At 37.2% G+C, this 17,613-nt stretch overlaps 2 protein-coding genes across 3 annotated transcripts; one reads left to right on the plus strand and one right to left on the minus strand.

Moving 5' to 3' along the window:
• Positions 1–339: 339 nt before the first annotated feature.
• RAD1 (RAD1 checkpoint DNA exonuclease) lies at positions 340–8,184 on the minus strand. 2 transcript variants are annotated; one of them, XM_029218894.1, is made up of 6 exons: positions 8,093–8,184; positions 7,362–7,627; positions 6,366–6,474; positions 4,749–5,007; positions 2,793–2,891; positions 340–2,456 (listed from the first exon to the last, which is right to left on the minus strand). In XM_029218894.1, exons 2-6 carry the CDS (start codon positions 7,554–7,556, stop codon positions 2,279–2,281), a joined length of 840 nt encoding a protein of 279 aa, XP_029074727.1. In that variant the 5' UTR covers positions 7,557–7,627; positions 8,093–8,184; the 3' UTR covers positions 340–2,278. The 2 variants fall into 2 exon arrangements, with proteins under 2 accessions (XP_029074727.1, XP_029074728.1); XM_029218895.1 differs by lacking the exon at positions 8,093–8,184 and having other exon boundaries at positions 7,362–7,645.
• On the plus strand, positions 8,125–16,749 carry BRIX1 (biogenesis of ribosomes BRX1). Its single transcript, XM_029218893.1, has 10 exons — positions 8,125–8,525; positions 10,680–10,791; positions 12,153–12,196; positions 13,717–13,787; positions 13,926–13,975; positions 14,080–14,153; positions 14,313–14,363; positions 14,493–14,594; positions 15,907–16,035; positions 16,284–16,749. The coding sequence occupies exons 1-10, from the start codon at positions 8,367–8,369 to the stop codon at positions 16,551–16,553; spliced, it is 1,062 nt and encodes a 353-aa protein (XP_029074726.1). The 5' UTR covers positions 8,125–8,366; the 3' UTR covers positions 16,554–16,749.
• The last annotated feature ends 864 nt before the right edge of the window (positions 16,750–17,613 follow it).

The following is a 17,613-nucleotide window of genomic DNA, read 5'->3' on the forward strand; positions in this document are numbered from 1 at the left end:
GTTTCACGTGGGGACAAGGGCCAGCCGTGTGAAGACAGGAAGGGGAGAAGGGAGGCTACACTGTTCTGAAAACCCCTCACCCTAAGCTATAGGGAACGCCAAATGCTGCCCTTTCAGCAACTGTAACTAATTCTTAGCAAGACTAAATAGCACCACAGAAATTCTGTGGCTTCTTGTAAAAATGATTATGTTACAAGACTTATTTTTATTAGAATAGAATTTAACAAATCATTTTATTTTTATTGTTTTGAATCATTCATTCTAGGTGGAAACACATCATCATCAAGTAGGGAATAAATGAATTAAAAAACGGAAAAAATATTACCTACATATTCCTGGTAAGCACAATTTTACTGGAAAGAATATGCGATAAACTTCAAACAGGCAAAGACAATCTTAAAAATAAGATTAGTCTTCTATATGTGTGTGACACATGAACTGAATTTGTAGTCACCAAAGCATCCTGCGTTGCCTGAGGAAGTGCTCCCCCTAGTGGTCTTTCATAGGAACTTGAACAAAGTTAAACTAGACAAATAGAGCGCGCATAAAAAAAATTCTTTATTAAGTCACACCTTGATGTCAGGGTGATTTAGAAAGAATTAAATTCATTAGTTTCTGAATTCTAAATAACTCAAGATACGTGCGGCTAAAATAATAGTCTTAAATGTGCAAAAAAGTCTTATTAAGTCGATACATGTTTTAAATTCTTTATAGGTTCAACTTGAAAAAAATACATTAGGTCAAAATAAATTCAAACCGAAATAATGGAATTAAATAGTGACTAATAATCTGAGAGTGGAGGTCCTTTCACCTAACAAATATTATTGCATCCTAGGTACTGTTCTAGGTACTAGACGTGCCAATGAAAAAACAACTGTCCTATTTTAAATTTAAAGGAAAACTGTAGTCCTTGAAATGTTTACTGATTAAATATTTTCATAATTATGTTTTAGACTTGTTTTGATCTTGTGTTTATCCAGACAAAAAAATATTTGGACATTTAGTAGATTTAATCATTTCCTTCTCAAACATATACTATACTTTACAAAACTCCAACTTCTTTTGTACCAGCTGGGCACCCTGAGATTGCCTGGAAGATTTATTAGTTATCAGGTACTCACCCTGGACTAGACACCCAGAATTGCACAAATTGTACACGTGCCTGGAAGCAGTGCCTACATAATGTTCTGGAGGAGCTTTTCCCTGAAGTGCTTTGCTGAAACACTCTCCAAAGGCCAAAAGTGCCTGGCCACTGAGAGACACTGAGCTGTTGTCACATGGCGCAGAAACTTCATTTTAGTTATATACTTTTTCTAATAGAAAACAAGTTAGATAATTTAGTGTTATGTTTTCTTAACCTGCATATCACAAAAATTATTTCATTGAAAACTACCTACAAAAGTATAAAATCACTTAATAAATGGTTTTGTACACCTTGGTTTGATTGAGAAACTCTTATAGGCAAATAGAAGGTATCTAATAAGTACTTACTACACTGAACAGTTTTCAGAACAAGATGAAAATCTGTAACTCTGAAGACTTTTATAGCCTGTTCACAGATGTCTTCAAAATGTACACTTGAAAAATAAATCATATAATTATTCAAACTTGTTTGACGAAGCCTAAACTTCAGAACATTTGTGAAGAAATCACAGTTAAAAGCAGTCACTTCAAGGCAATTAAAGACTATTTTTAAAAAAGTATCCTTTACAACAGTGATTCTCAAACTTGAGCACTTGTCAGAATCTCCTGGGGGGAGGCTTATTAAACTACAGATTGCTGGCCCACCCCCAGAGTTACTGACAAGTTTCCAGGTGATCTAGGCACAACACTCTGAGAACCATTGCTTTAAGACAGATTATCCAGAATTCCAAATAGGGAGCGATGCCTGTATGCCATTGCTTTTTCTAACAGTAAATAAATAAAAGAACATTTCAGATATGGCTTCACCAAACTTTAAATTTTTAGACTCTTGGAATGTCCTGCTTAAGTAGAATAAAACATAAAACTTACTCATCTTGGCTCATAACGATTCCCATGAGTTCAAAAGACAGAATCACAGGCTAGTCCAGTACTGGATAATCTGTGACTACGTGAAAACATTACTTATAAAATATACAGCAACTATTAGGGGGCAGGGACTTAGCTCCTATCTCTTCCATGCTTCTCCCCCTTAGAAAATCCAATAAGAAATAACGAAGAGTGCTACACTCAGAATGAGAACATGACCAATCATGAATGTGTACGTAAATAGCACAGTGGCTTGCCATACTTAAGACTAAGATTCAGGAACTTCTTCATCAGGACAGCAGTAATATTCCACAAAACATATCTGTCCATCTTCATTTCTAATCATATACTGTAATGAGAGGAATCCTCGGTTATCTGTTCGAATAGATACCTTACAAGATAGGACTAATGCCTTTGTAGAGGGTTTCAGTAAAGAAATCTTGTATCTGTAGAAAAATAAATAAAAAGCTGTTATTTGGACACACTTAAAGCAGTGCTCATAATTCCAAGTAAAGGACAAAAATCAGCCAAGAACTACCAAGTAGCAAATATAAGAATAAAATCAAATACTTGTCCAATTGCTAGTATTTTCTCTTCATTTTAAAAATTTCATCCACTATTGCAATCCAAAATCCCCAAGTAAACCCAGCAACCTACTATTTATTTTTCTTAATGCTATACTTTTATCTACACATTGAAAGTTTTAAAAAATTTATTTAACAGAAATGTGGTATTTAACCTCACCTTCATCACCAATGGCAACCTCTATATTAAGAACTGACCTGTTGACCTGGGTCTGATTACAGTGAAATGATTCCATCAAATCAGAATCTTTGGGATAGTCAAGGTGGGAGCTTCCTGCGTTCCCAAAAGTAGATAACCTATAGTAGAAAATGAGCAACTCATTTATTCATTGGTCCAACAATAAGCCACATTAGGATCCAAATAAGAAAACACTCCCTTAAGAAGCTCATCCTGCTGAGTGAAACAGAAATGTAAACACCTGGTGACAAGACACTATAACAAGTACATAGTAAAGATTCCTGTAGGATGCTGTGGGAGTACAGGAGAGCTAGCCACTAATTAATGGCTTTGAAAAAAGCCAGTCACAAAAGGAATCCATAGGGCTTTGCCTTAAGTTCATTACCTGAATTCTACTCTGATATTGTCCTTTCCTCCTCCTGAGATCAGAACCGTATAACAGGAGAGAGCTGAGGAGTGACAGAGACCCTGATCTTCACCAGCTGCAAGTCTGGGGTCCTGTTCCCTGTCTCTACTGCCCCACCAAGCAATTAGGGCTTTTCTGTATCCCAGACTGTTCTTCAGGCTGTTTTATGGTTTTATTTGCTTGGTAATATCAGCAGTTTACTTAATCTGCATGAACTTACTGATCATTTGCTTTGGGGTTAACATGTGGATGAGCACAGCAATAAAGACCTAGGTGCTGGCTTTCCTCAGGATCCACCTTTTCTCTCTTCTAACGTCACCTCTTTCTCTCAGCTATGTTGTCCATGCCCAGCCATGCTGATGGTTCCCAAATCTAAATTTCCAGTCTAGACTGATCTCCTGAGCTCTAGATCTATATATCCAACTACTCCCTAGTGTCACAGGCTCAAGTTCAACGTATCCAAAAAAAAAATATTTCAACTTCCAGTTCCCCACCATCAAATAATTTCCTATATGGGAGATGAAAGATATCATGATCCATCTAGTTACTCATGCTGAGAGATCATTTAGATGGGGAGCCTCTGGAATACTCTGTTTAAGTGCCTGGAATTTTAATTCATATCACTGCTTAAGTAGGGTTCCACTGATTTCCATTTTGATTAACATTTTAACCAATCTTGAGCCAAATTTTTAACTGCCTAACCTATGAGAAAGGCCTGCAGTTCTTCTAAAGTAGATACAAAAAGAACAATTACACCTCTCATACTATATGTATTTAACTCCTTTACTCTTTAATATTCTGAAATATTTCAAAAGAGAAGACATTTAAATTCTCTCTCTAAATTGATCTAATCATGAAAAGAGTTTGGCCATTTCATAATTTGTTGGGTCAAAACACGGGAAGCAGCTTGATAGTTTTTGACACTGTATTCCTGATGAAAATTGCCCTCTCTTAGGAAGCTCACCTTGACCATTCCTGCCTAAGTGCTGGTTCCCTAAGTATTTATTATTTTGGAACTTAATGGCATGTAATTTTGTTCCCTCTGAGCTGTTTCACATATATCCTTGTCACCTTGATTTTAAGCTGTTCCTTCCTGTAGTGCTTAATAAGGCAAATATGCACACAGTAGGTGATCAATAGATACTTAGTGAATGAACCATGTATAGAAAACACCTATTTCCTTTTGCATCCTGTACTAACTTGAAAGGAAAGAAAAAGAGATGCCGTATACTACAAACACCTTTTCCAAAAGTTTAAGCCCAATTTTCCTCACAATGCAACCTATCTACGACAGTTAAGTAGTACAGCAATGAAAAGACCACTAGGTTATGAACTAGGAGACTAGACTACTCTTCTAGAAACCAACACTACCTATGAAGCTTTAAATAGTGAGTTAATCTTCCCGGGTCTTCCTAGTGTCTTGGCCTAAAAAAGTATGAAGTAAGAGTAAAAGCTCTCTAAAGCTCTGAAAATTCTAGTGACCTGGATAATAAAAATTCCACATCCTAAGCAGATGTGTAAGTAGGGAGATGGAGGGAACTACGTAACTATAACTGCTGCTTTCAGGTACCTGAAATAAGGTTTATTTGGAGACACGGTGATCTGTAGGACCTCACTTGTCATGTCCAATTCGGAAAATGCTTCACGGAGTCCCTCTGACTGCAGGATAATTTTATTAATGACATTGGTGCTGCAGAAATCAAAATCCAGAGTCTCCTCGGGCTCCTGAGTATTGATTTTACAGACTGTCACCACTCCTCCTTCTTCCAGAAATAGCATCAAAGGATAACCATAACCTTGGTAACACATCCTAAGTGCAGTTAAAGTCCCTGCAATGGAAACAAATCATACTTGGGGCTTAGCTTTTTAGCTCTGGGTTCAGCTTCTACTCAAATGATGCCTAAAACTCCTCAAGAATATCTTATCCTGTCCATTTCTAGCATACATGTATGTATATCCTTATAAGAAGGGCTCACATCTTCCCTGATAGCTGTCTACTGTAGACAATTCCAAAAATAACTGTAAAAAATTGGGAACAAAACGTAATGTAACTCTTTGAAATCGTTTTCCAGGTTGCCAAAAAACACCTCAGAAATAGTTGATTATATATATACAACTTCAGGATGGAGAATCTATATGGTCCAATACTTCATGTAATAACTGTTGTGGAATAGGCTATGCTATCAGTGAACGTTCAATTTGTGCAACGATGGATTGCTCTGATATTGTCTTACTATAACATCAGTGTATTCACTGTGATAAGGACCCTTCCAACCTTTTCTATTGGGAGATAGTCTTTACATTTCCTCAAATTTTAAGGTCTAATTGGGAGAAAAAGGATGGTTACTGGTGGCTAGGGTTTTACCTCTGCAAACCACTAGAGAGGAGGAGGAATATGACAGGACACTCTAGTTCCTTTTCCTTACTGGGTGGAGAACTGGGTGAGGAATGGGGGAAGGCAGATGCTTTGATGGAAAACTAGCTGGGGAACACTGCATTAGAAAATTTTAACCAATTCCAATAGTAATGGAATTGTCATTACAAAATTAAAATATATTTTCTAGAAGACCATAACTGAATTTTCCCTAGCAAATATCCAGATTCCTTTCCTATGAAATAAAAAATCATTCTTCTAGGGATTCCTTGTTGTTTTATATCTAGAGCAACCAAATTCACTATTCCTAAAAATATATAAATATTTTAAAGGAAAGCATTTAAGAAAATAAACATAATTTATAAACAGGGATTAAAGAAAAAAAGCAAACAAATTTCGAACACAGTAAACTGGGAGTCAGGACAATTGGTATCTATTTTTTCTGCCACTATCTGTAATTCTAGACAAGTTAGAAAAAAGAAGTAATTAAAACATATTTCTCAATGTTAAAGATACTTAAGACATGTTCAAAATCTTCTTTTGATTAGTTCAAATTTAAAATCCTAAAATCTTCATAAATTAAAAAAAAGATGAATGTAAATACTTCTGCAAATATGAAAAGAACCGTAAGCATACTTTCTATTAACACTGTGAAAAATCAGAATCCATGATTGTGGCAAATGAAAAATAAATTGGCAATTAATTTTCTAAACAAATGTTTATATTACTTATATTCTAATAACTTTGCCTGTATTTTTCTGAGCATTCTATATAATTCTTTTATGTTGTTATAATGATAATAAAATAGTTCACCTGGCATAGGGCTTGATCCAAAAATAGATAAACAGTCTAAAAGGATGTTTAAATTAATTCGAAAAGTAACAGACTCTTCTTGAACTCTAAACTCTTGAAATATTCCAGCCTATGAAAAAAAGTAAATGTGAAAATGTATATATATTAAAGAATGAAAACTCACATATAAGGTTCTAGATTTCACTTTATATGTTTTTAAAATAACAATATTGTGCTAACCCCATGAAAATAATTTCTGATTATCAATCAAAACATCTTAAACTTTTTCAATTGTGATCCATTAGAATACTGCTACTCAACAGTTGAAGGTGTAACTGATTTCAGTCCCGTGTGAAACTTTATGAAAGGTCCTTCATCTAGCTTCTTGGAGCTAAACTATCCTCCACATGACTCTCCCTTGTCTCCATTTTGTGCCCATCAGTTTGGCGAAGGTCATTTGGAAAACAGCCAATTAGACACCGCATGAGTCATACTGGTTTTCAATTTCTTTTGAGGACAGGAACCATGTCTTATTTATCCCTCTGTACCTGAGGTCATACTGTGCACTTAGGTGTTCTAAAAAAAATGCTGAATTAAATCTGAAATCCTATCTGAACCATAAAATATTACTTTGTAAGAACAAATAGATTATAACCACTACAAGGAAAAAATTAATAATAGGAAGGTAGTGCAAAAGAGCATATACTATGGAAACAAATGTTCTGGGTTCTCATCCCAACTATGCCACTTGCCAGCTGCAGGACTGTTGGCAGCATATAAAACACTCAGAAAAGTGCTCGCCTATAGTTTAGCTTAATATATTTCAGACATTATTATTATTAACCATTATCTCTGTAAAACACGATGGGGAAAGAATTTGTTACCAGAAGAGAAAAATAATTCAAATAATGATATTTTGTTCTCTAACTGAAATGATGTCTATTAAGACCCTCGGAATTCATTGAGCTGGGTGAAGAATATCATATGTCACAGGCTCAAAGGTGCCTACTTCCATACCTGAATAAAAGCATTTGCTTGCACACACTTTGCGTTTTCCACTGTAACCTTGATTCCATTTTTAGTAGCGAAACACGTGGCATGTTCTCGGAAATGAATGGCCTTCAAGATAGTGGAGAGATTCCTGACGTTGTCAAGGCTAGCCACTAAGCTGTAATCATTCTCATCTGGGATCTGCTGGGTTAGGAGGGGCATGGTCCACGACGCATTCGGCCCCGAGGGATGCTCCAGGTGCCAACACCCGCTCCCGCGGGGTCACGAAACACCTGATGAGATGCGACAGATAAAACTCCGCGTCAGTGCTGACGAGGCCCGCGATTTCAACCGGCGCTGAGCCGAGTGCAAGAGGTCTAGACGTTGAACTCGGCGGAGCAGGGATTGAACCCCACCTCTCTGCCACTTAACTGTTTCTAACTTGGGGGGAAATTACTGTCTGTAAGCTACGGTTTCGTCGTCCTTACTAAGGAGACAGTAACACACGAAAAGTTACGAAGGATAAAAATAGGCCAACTAACACGGTCATTCGGGGCCAGCTTCAACCAAACTGGGGCTACGTATCCCCAGGGTCGGTTTTGAGGTGTCCCGCACCTCCAACCTTATTCCTAACAGAATAGGCGATAGAGGGGCGGGCTTGAGTCCTCGGAAGGTCCTCGAAGAGTCCTAGACAAGGCGGCTCACCAGCCCACGGCACCTGCTTACTACTCTCGGGATGCCGAGCACCCAGATCTTACCTTTGCGCCGAGCCAGGACGTAGCTCCCGGAAAACTGGGGAAGAAGTGGAGAGGCTCCCGCCACTCTTTTCAGATGGCTCGGCCAGCTCGGCCACCGTCACCACAGAGATATACGAGGCCTAGAGAGCCGAGCGAGCCGTACCATAGAGACGGGAAGGCGGCACCATAGAGCAGGAGGAGGACTGCCGAGGCCGAGCCTCGGGACCATAGAGATGGGAAAGCGGAGCGAGCGGCCGAGCCGGAAGGAAGGCCCAGAGTGAAGGCGGGGAGCAAGATGGCGGTGGCCAAGAGGAAACGGCGTGGAGGCCCGGCGTTTCAGGCGAAAAAGCTAAAAAGAAACGAAAAAGATGCTAAGACGCGTGCTAAGCCGAGCGACGTAGCAGAGGAGGCGGCGGAGGAAGAGAGAGATCGTATCCCAGGCCCGGTTTGCAAGGTAGGGGAGGCTCTACGGCCGTGGATTCGCGCGCTTTCGTTGGGGCTGGTTACCACATGATGGCTCTGCGGGTTTCCGAGTTGCAGGGGTGTTTCGGGAGCTCGGTCCCATGTGTCCCGGCGGGATCCCCTACAGCGTTTACATTTAACCCTCGTGCACGTGGTTGCAGTCTTGGAGGCTGCGGGCTGAGCAACAGGGCCGACTTCTGAGCTCTTACCCGGCTCACAGGAAGCGACTTACGGGGACTCAGTTACAGTGTTTGGTCTTCCAGTTACCCCATTTTTTGTTGTCGTTGAAGGATAGTACTTTTTCCCCCAAAGTTGTTCCTCGCTCTCGAGTATATCCCTTCCAGTGATGAATTCCAGTGAATACCTTCCAGAATTCCACATTCTGCCATATTGAGCTGCGGTCAGTTAGGGATCCTGAAGCTTGTTATGTGGTCGTTTAAAAGTTGCTCTCCTTTGGGATTATGATTTTGACTTGTTTGATCTTTAACTCTAAAGGGGTAACGAAAACTGGAGTAGATAGTATGACCTTTACGTATATTCGACAAAGTTTTAACGTGGCAGGCACGTAAGAAGTTAGGTTTCCCCTGCTTTGGGATTGCAAAACTAGAACATGACCACTTCCTCCTAACGTGTTGGAGTTTAGAAGAAAACTAAGAACTCATATGAGTTGATGTTTTTTATTCAAAAGAAGGTGAACACAAGTTGTTGGACTTAACTTTCAGTCAACTGAGAGCTCCGTAAGCTAGATCAGATACTGTGGAGACAAGAATTGTGTTTGATTTATTAATTTCTGTCACCCCCGCTCCCAAACTTAGCGTAAACCTCTGTCTACCACGTAGTGAGTGATAGGTCAATGACACTTTGTGGTGGAGTGGCAAGCACTGGGAAAGGAGTTAGCTTTTAGTAATGGAAGATGAGCTTGAATTCTAGCCCTGATATTAATTATCAGGGATGTTTTGAACTCTTCACTCACCTGTAAATTAAGAGCAAGAAAATGTGATTTACTTTTTGTGAAGAATAAGCTGAACTTGTAGATTTTCTGTAAATGTTAGTGTTCCCACTCTTCCCTTTAAGAGGTAGAAAGAAATTTGATAGTAGCTATGATCTGAGTCACAATATAAATATTACTGAAGTGCAAGAGATAAAGGTTACTTTAGGATAACCCGGTAAGGGATCATGAAGGATTTAGCCTTTGAGCCGGATCCCAAGGTAAGGGCAAAATTCTGATATTCAAAAATGAGAGGGAACAATATAAGAGGGAGAGAGCGAGAGAGAGAAAAAAACTAATCAAAGGTGTTGAAGTGGACGAAATGCTGACAGTTTAAAAAGTACAGCCAATTTGGCTAAAGTGTAGGGTTTATTTGGGGCAATAGTGAAGTAGAAATATAGGTGTATTTTAGAATCCAGTGTTAAAGCTGTATCATTTTGGACTTTGTTTAGAAAACCCTGGAAGTTAAAGATGTGATTGGAGCATGTAGGCGGTAGTCTGCCTTGTCTGTTGGAGGAGCTTCTGGCTGGAAAGACCAGCATTTAGAAGATTTGCAATTGATATGAGATTAAGAATCTGAAGCTTGAAAGCAGTATCACTAGGAGAGGACTAAGTTGTTGCAAAGAGAGATTGATAGCATTTACTAGTGCTTATGATATGAGAGAACAAGGGCAAATGGAAGAGTCATAGTGTGGGGGACTGAAATGATGGTGACAACATCAGAAAAATAAATAGCAAAGAAATTTACTGGATTTTAAGGGTTGGTATTCTAGAGTTGAATTTGAGGTAAGCCAAATACTTGGATTATTAGGGCTAGAAAGAGTTCCTTACCTTTCTGTAGAGTTAGTTGACAATCAAAGCTGTGAGAATGATCATGAGAACTCTGTCCTGGAGAGATCAGAAATAAAAAAGAGGGCTAAGAAAGGATCTTTAGAGTCAGGAGGAGGAATTGGAGAGATTGAAGAAAAAAAACAAAAAGAAGGGAAGCCAAGGAGATTTCTGGGTAGCAGCTGGGGTCAGTGAGTGCTACAGAGATATTGAATTAAAGGTCAAGGTCAGGATTGTTTGGCTTGCTACTTGGAAGCTTTATCTGTAAACAAACAAACAAGGTAGACTCATTATGAAATGTTAAAATTCATCTCACTTTTTTTTCTTTAGGGCAAGTGGAAAAATAAGGAACGGATTCTCATCTTTTCTTCTAGAGGAATAAATTTCAGAACAAGACATTTAATGCAAGACTTGAGAATGTTGATGCCTCATTCTAAAGCAGGTACCTTTATATCATATACTTTAAAATTTTGTATTTGTAAACTTGCCTGTTTATATGTTTTCACTTTGAGTCACACTTTGTTCGTTCAGCATGTCAGGTAAAGAACCATGACTTCTCAGAAGTGTATCTGTTCAGTGCCAAGAGTTTTCCAATTAATATTTTGTTAGAAATTCTTTGCAAAATTCATTAAACATTCTCTTTCCTTTCTTAAACAGATCCCAACTAGCAAAACATTTCTTAAAGGTCCAGGAATGCCTTCAGTGTAATGTTCTCAGAGGTCATGAGCTGGTTTGTCCTTCTAAATGATTTGGGACTGCCATGTATTGCTTTCTGTATTTAAAAAAATTTTTTATTAAAAAACTTAATGGGCCAGGAGTAGGATTTCAAGCACCTTCAAGTTGGGACTCAGTCTGCTCCTAAGTGCCAAGCTTTTCTTTTTAGTAATGGGGTATCTTACAGGCAAGTGAAGAACATCTAGTTTGGGATTTATAACTGTGACAGTGCCCTCATGCAGATGTTTTTGTGCCTGTGTTGGGAGGTGCTTTTGGTTTTAATTCTAGGTAATAACTTAGTTCTTTAGACCAGTGTCTCTCAAACTGAGGTCTGCTGTTACATCTTCAGGTCTCTGAAACTAATGAGAGAATTTTAATTTATGAGCTCTAAATGTGGTTTGTGAGAATTTTCCCATTTTTGAAAGGGATTCATAGAATTCAGGCATACCTCTTTTTATTGCACTTCGCTTTATTGCAATTTTTTCCCCCATTTGAAGGTTTGTGGCAACCCTGCATCGAGCGAGTTTCTTGGTGCCATTTTTTCAGTGGCATTTATTTGCTAACTTTGTGTCTGTGTCACATTTTGGTAATTCTTGGAATATTTCAAACTTTTTCATTGTTAGCATTTTTTAGCACTAAAATATTTTTAAATTAAGGTATGTACATTGTTTTTTTAGACATAATGCTATTGTACACTTAACAGACTACAGTATGGTATAAACGTAACATTTATATGCACTGGGAAACCAAAAAAATTTGTGTGACTCGCTTCATTGCGATATTCGCTTTGTTACGGTAGTCTGGAACTGAACCGGCAGCATCTCTGAGGTATGTCTGTACACAAGTAAGAGACACTGCTTAGAGCTTTATAATTCTTGAGGACTATTTTTAATCACTCATGTTTACATTTCAAAAGAACAAGATTTTTAAAGAGGTCATGTGTTTTCAGGTCTAATCATTTTGAAGATTAATAAAATCTCATTTAAACTGAAGATTATAAAAATACTTAATATTTAATTTCCTAGAAAGTGATTTGATTGAAGTAGCTTTGAAATTTTTTGTTTACTTAACCTTTTTTTCTTTTTATAGATACTAAAATGGATCGTAAGGATAAGTTATTTGTGATTAACGAGGTAATTTTAGAAATTAATTAAAGTAAAATATTCTAGCAACATTGTATTTAGGAACACAATATTTGGAACACTAGAAATAGTTCATTTAGAAAATAAGTCAGTTATTCAGTGACTTTTAAGTTGTTTTGTATAAGATACGCAAATTTTATGAACTATATCTGCCTTTTAAATTTTTATAGTACTCATTGTCTATTTCACACAGTTTAGTGCTTCAGTATATAATTTCTTGATCATTCTTTTATTTGTCTTCTCTCAACAAGCATACTGAAATTTCCTGAGGACAAGGATTAAATCATTCTTTTTTTTTCTCATTATGTCTAGTACAGTGCTAAATTCATAGTAGGTACTCATAAAAATTATCAACGTAAATAAAAAGCCCATTAAATATTTTTAAAAACTCATTGAAAAGTATTTTGCCAGTTTTAAAAGCGGTGCATGTGATATTTGCTCTTAAGATATTACAAACTAGTAATATGTTAAATTTTCAAAGTATTGTTGAAGAGTAAACTTGCGTTTTTAGAGCAGATTTTCTTTTAAAACTTAGAATTGTTTTAAGATAATTCTCTTTAGCTATTAGAAATGCCTCTGTTATTTATTTAGCACAAATTTTTGAAGTGCTGCTCTATCATGGCATTATAGAAACAGTGTTTAAAAAAACGCCCTTGTCATCATGGAGCTTACATTCTAATGGGGGAGACAGGCCGTAAACAAGTAGTATAATTTCAAGTGAAGATAGGAGAAATAAACAGGATATGGGTTGCCAGCAACTAAAGCTCACAACTTAGTGTGTAGATGTGTTTATTGTAAGACCGGTAAGGAACAAAAGCATTGGACTGAAGAATTCTTTAAGCCTCAGGTAGTGTATATGTATTAGTTTATGAACACTACAATAATATAGGACTTCATTCCTTTTGTATATTTCTCAATTGTGACTTTGTAAATCTTTAAGATGTTGAAGTTTAATTCAGCTTGAAATGGGTTTTGTATACTTGCCTTTCACCAGCTCCTTAGTGATTTTACAGAACCAAATCACAGAATGGTAGTACAGATGAGGAAGAAAAAACAAATTTCTTGAGCTTAAAATCGAAAAGCTAGAGAGTTAAAAATCAAAGTAACCATTATAAAGGATGTTTTTGGTTCTGTAAGGACTGTATTTTTCTACAGTTGGTGAGGCTAATTGTAATGTGCTTTATCCCTGGGGCATTTGTTTTAAATCTTTGTAGTTTGTACACAGGACCATGGTCAGAAGAAGAGGTTCCCCAAGGGAGGCCAGTAAAAATGCTAGGCCAGAAAGAGTAGCTGCTTCCACCAAAGAGGTGGGCAGAGCACAGTTTACCTTGAACAGAACACCTAAGAGGAACTTTAAACGTTTCCATGAATAAATTTACCTTGATTTAGACCTTTGTAGCCTGTTAACCTGCTTAAGTATTTTTGAAGGCATCTAAATATTCATTGCATTGAATTACTTTAGATCTTATTTTTATTATCCACTTCATTTTTCTATACTTTGCTCCGTTTAGGTTTGTGAAATGAAAAACTGCAATAAATGTATCTATTTTGAAGCTAAGAAAAAACAAGATCTCTATATGTGGTAAGAGAATGTATTAAATAAGATTAGAGAATATGTGAATATTATTAGCACATTATGGTGTCTTTTAAACTGAATTGGTAGTAAGCTTTTACTACGTTCTAAATTTTAATTAGTTGAAAAAGCTTTTATATTTTTTAGGCTTTCAAATTCACCTCATGGACCATCTGCTAAATTCCTTGTTCAAAATAGTAAGTTGACTCAATTTAAGTTTTTGTGAGAAAATTGAAAATAATCTTTTGGGATAATTGTGCCAAAGTTATAACTATTTTTGTTGCTGTTGTAATTTTTCTAGTTCATACCCTAGCTGAGCTAAAGATGACTGGAAACTGTTTGAAAGGTTCTCGGCCCCTCTTGTCTTTTGATCCTGTAAGTTTCTCATTTAGTGTATGAGGTCTAATTTTCTTACTGTGCATGGTTGTTTTTTGGTGGATATAGTTGTATAATTCAATTTAGTTAATATAAAAACACAAACAATTTTAAACAAAACTAATGTTGTCAAGTAATATGTTCACTCTATTTTTATAGGCTTTTGATGAATTACCACATTTTGCTTTGTTAAAAGAACTCTTAATTCAGGTAAATATCTTTACTAGAAACTATTTTTAGTAAAATATTCTAAATGAGTGTCTTCCTTTTAACTTAGCTATCTGAAGCATACATGGTATGTCATAGAATACAGAACTAATGTGTCCTTTTTCCCACTAGATCTTTAGTACACCACGGTATCATCCCAAAAGTCAACCATTTGTGGACCACGTGTTTACGTTCACTATTTTGGATAATAGGATATGGTTTCGGAACTTTCAGGTTAGCTTTAATTAACTTTTAATTATACTTTGAAATAAATTAGGATATATTGTTTTTATAGACATGGAAAATGCAAATGATAAATTCTTTTCTTTTCGTTTACATCGCTTTCTTTTCCCCACAGACTTGTAGTAAATAACCTTTATCTCATAACTTAGTTTCATGGCTATCAGCTAATATGGTGTATGGATTTTTTTTAGGTTCATGGCTATCAGCTAATATGGTGTATGGATTTTCTAACAAGCCACTATATATTGAGTAAAATATAAGTTTCTCTTCCAAGACGTTAGAATCTACCAGGGGTGAGGTGGGGTTTAAGACTTTGAAAAACATAACCCCTGTAGAAAGCATTCAGTGAGAACTATTAGATGAGTCATACAATGATTCATCCAGGAGGAGAGGTGATTCTGGGAATCTGTGGAGAGGTGGAAGGGAGCAGCAAGGCAAAATTTCAGACAGCTTGTGAAGTAAACTGGGCTCCTTTCTGCATGTTGTTGTTATATTGGGTACTTTGCAGTGTGAGTTAAACATATCCCCTTCTTAACCCCTGAAGGCAGGCATACCTTAACCAACTATAGTAATATTTGTAGTTCAGAAGTTGTCTCTTAATTCCACAGTCAGTAACCATTCAAAAATAAATTCTGCCAACGTCTTTTTATCTACCTTTTAATCTAATTTGAATTCAATTTATAAAAACAATTTAGGGGTTGATTTAAATTTTGAAAGAGTGCCCCATAGGGTGCTTTAATCCATTTTGTTATCATGGTTGCAGTTTTTTTTAATTTTTTATTTATTTTTTTTGCGGTACGCGGGCTCTCACTGTTGTGGCCTCTCCCGTTGCGGAGCACAGGCTCTGGACGTGCAGGCTCAGCGGCCGTGGCTCACGGGCCCAGCCGCTCTGCGGCATGTGGGATCTTCCCGGACCGGGACATGAACCCGTGTCCCCTGCATCGGCAGGCGGACCGTCAACCACTGTGTCACTAGGGAAGCCCATGGTTGCAGTTTTAAATATTCATTTAACCACAATTTTTCAAGAAGACGCGCATTGTGAGAAGCAAGATACAGACCAAATTGAAGTGACTCAATTTTAAAAACACACTGAAAAAGCATTTATATTTTCCTATGACAACTACCTGTAACCAGTAATGTATTTCAGAAAGTATTGATGATTTGGCACTTGCCAAGTTTCACTTCCACCTTAACTTCATTGGTTATCAGTTCTTTTAGGCACATTTGTAATGAGGATATAGCCTGTATACATTTTAGGAGTAGTATATCCAAACCAAAATGAAATGTTTCCTTTTTATTAAAGATCATAGAAGAAGATGCTGCTCTTGTAGAAATAGGACCCCGTTTTGTCTTAAATCTCATAAAGATTTTCCAGGGAAGTTTTGGAGGACCAACTTTGTATGAAAATCCTCACTACCAGTCACCAAACATGGTAAGCTGTTTTTGTTCAGTGGTCCTTTATGTCCCAGAACTCTTGGGCCAAAATAATTCTGTCAAGTAACTGTTGTGTTAACTGTGAAACTGAATTTGGTTTTTGCTGCGTACAGTCTTACAAATTGCTTTTTTTTTTTTTTGATGACACAGGGTGAAGGGAAGTAGGGTTCATAAGTTAATGTCTTTGCCGTATATAAAATGTTTATTTTTATTTCAAAAGCACCTTTAATATTTTTTTGTTTCTAGCATCGACGTGTCATAAGATCCATCACAGCTGCAAAATACAGAGAGAAACAGCAAGTGAAAGACGTGCAGAAGCTGAGAAAGAAAGAACCAAAGACTATTCTTCCCCATGATCCCACTGCAGATGTTTTTGTTATACCAGCTGAGGAAAAGCCGATAGAAATACAGTGGGTAAAACCAGAGCCAAAAGTCGATTTGAAAGCAAGAAAGAAAAGGATTTATAAAAGGCAAAGGAAAATGAAACAGAAGATGAACAGTGGGAATGCAAAATGAATCAATGGATAACTAATTTGTTCTCATTTGTTTTATATTTATTCTATGTTCAATGTGTAAAAATACTTTTATTATTTGGGACAACCTTATATCTAATTAGTGTGACATTTAAAAGAGAAAAATTAAGATTTTGTGGCTTTGGGGGGGCGGGTCCTATTTTTTTCTAAATAAAATATCACCAGAACTCATCACTTAATTTCTGTTTTTCTTTTCAAAGCTTGTTTGTATTATTAAAAACTTAGCACAATTAAGGTTTAGGCCTGCTCTCTTGGATTAAAATTTTGAGTTTAGCAAAGCTGAAATTCAAACAGATTTATTGGATCATTATTACATGTAAAAGAGCATTAGGCACTTTGAGAGCATAGTTTCAGATGGTAAAGTTGGGGTAGACTGCTAGAAGGGAAAACATCTTACTGAGGTTTGAGTCCCTGAGTCACAAATCAGTGAGGCCCCAGAAAAGCCAACCTCTCATCTTGTTTTCTTACCTTGAAAATGTATGCTAAAAATACTTAGGTTTTGGGCTTCCCTGGTGGTGCAGTGGTTGAGAGTCCGCCTGCCGATGCAGGGGGCACGGGTTTGTGCCCCGGTCCGGGAAGATCCCACGTGCCACGGAGCGGCTGGGCCCGTGAGCCATGGCTGCTGAGCCTGCGCGTCCGGAGCCTGTGCTCCGCAACAGGAGAGGCCACAGCAGTGAGAGGCCCGTGTACCGCAAAAAAAAAAAAAACACACAAAGGTTTTGCAAATCAAATGAGTTTATATGTGTTGAAAGCTTTTTGTAGATTACAAATTTAATTTAGAAGCAGTGCCTGTAAATTACTTATCAAATTAACAGTAAAAGAAAAAAACAGGACAGTTGCTAAGAGGGCACCAGAAGATTTGAATTTCTCCTGTTAAGAAAGAACTTTACTTGAAGTAAAGAGTGCACTGGGCTTACTACCCTGGAAGTCGATTAGTAATGGAAAGACAAGATTCTGGGTGCAAGTGGCCAGGGATAGGGGTCATGCATGTGGTGTTTTGTCACCTACTAATTTCATGCTAATCATTTTCTCCTGTCTTTTTC

Source organism: Monodon monoceros, unplaced genomic scaffold (assembly GCF_005190385.1).
Source record: "Monodon monoceros isolate NGI ecotype Baffin Bay Population unplaced genomic scaffold, NGI_Narwhal_1 Super_Scaffold_12, whole genome shotgun sequence".
NCBI lineage: Eukaryota > Metazoa > Chordata > Mammalia > Artiodactyla > Monodontidae > Monodon > Monodon monoceros.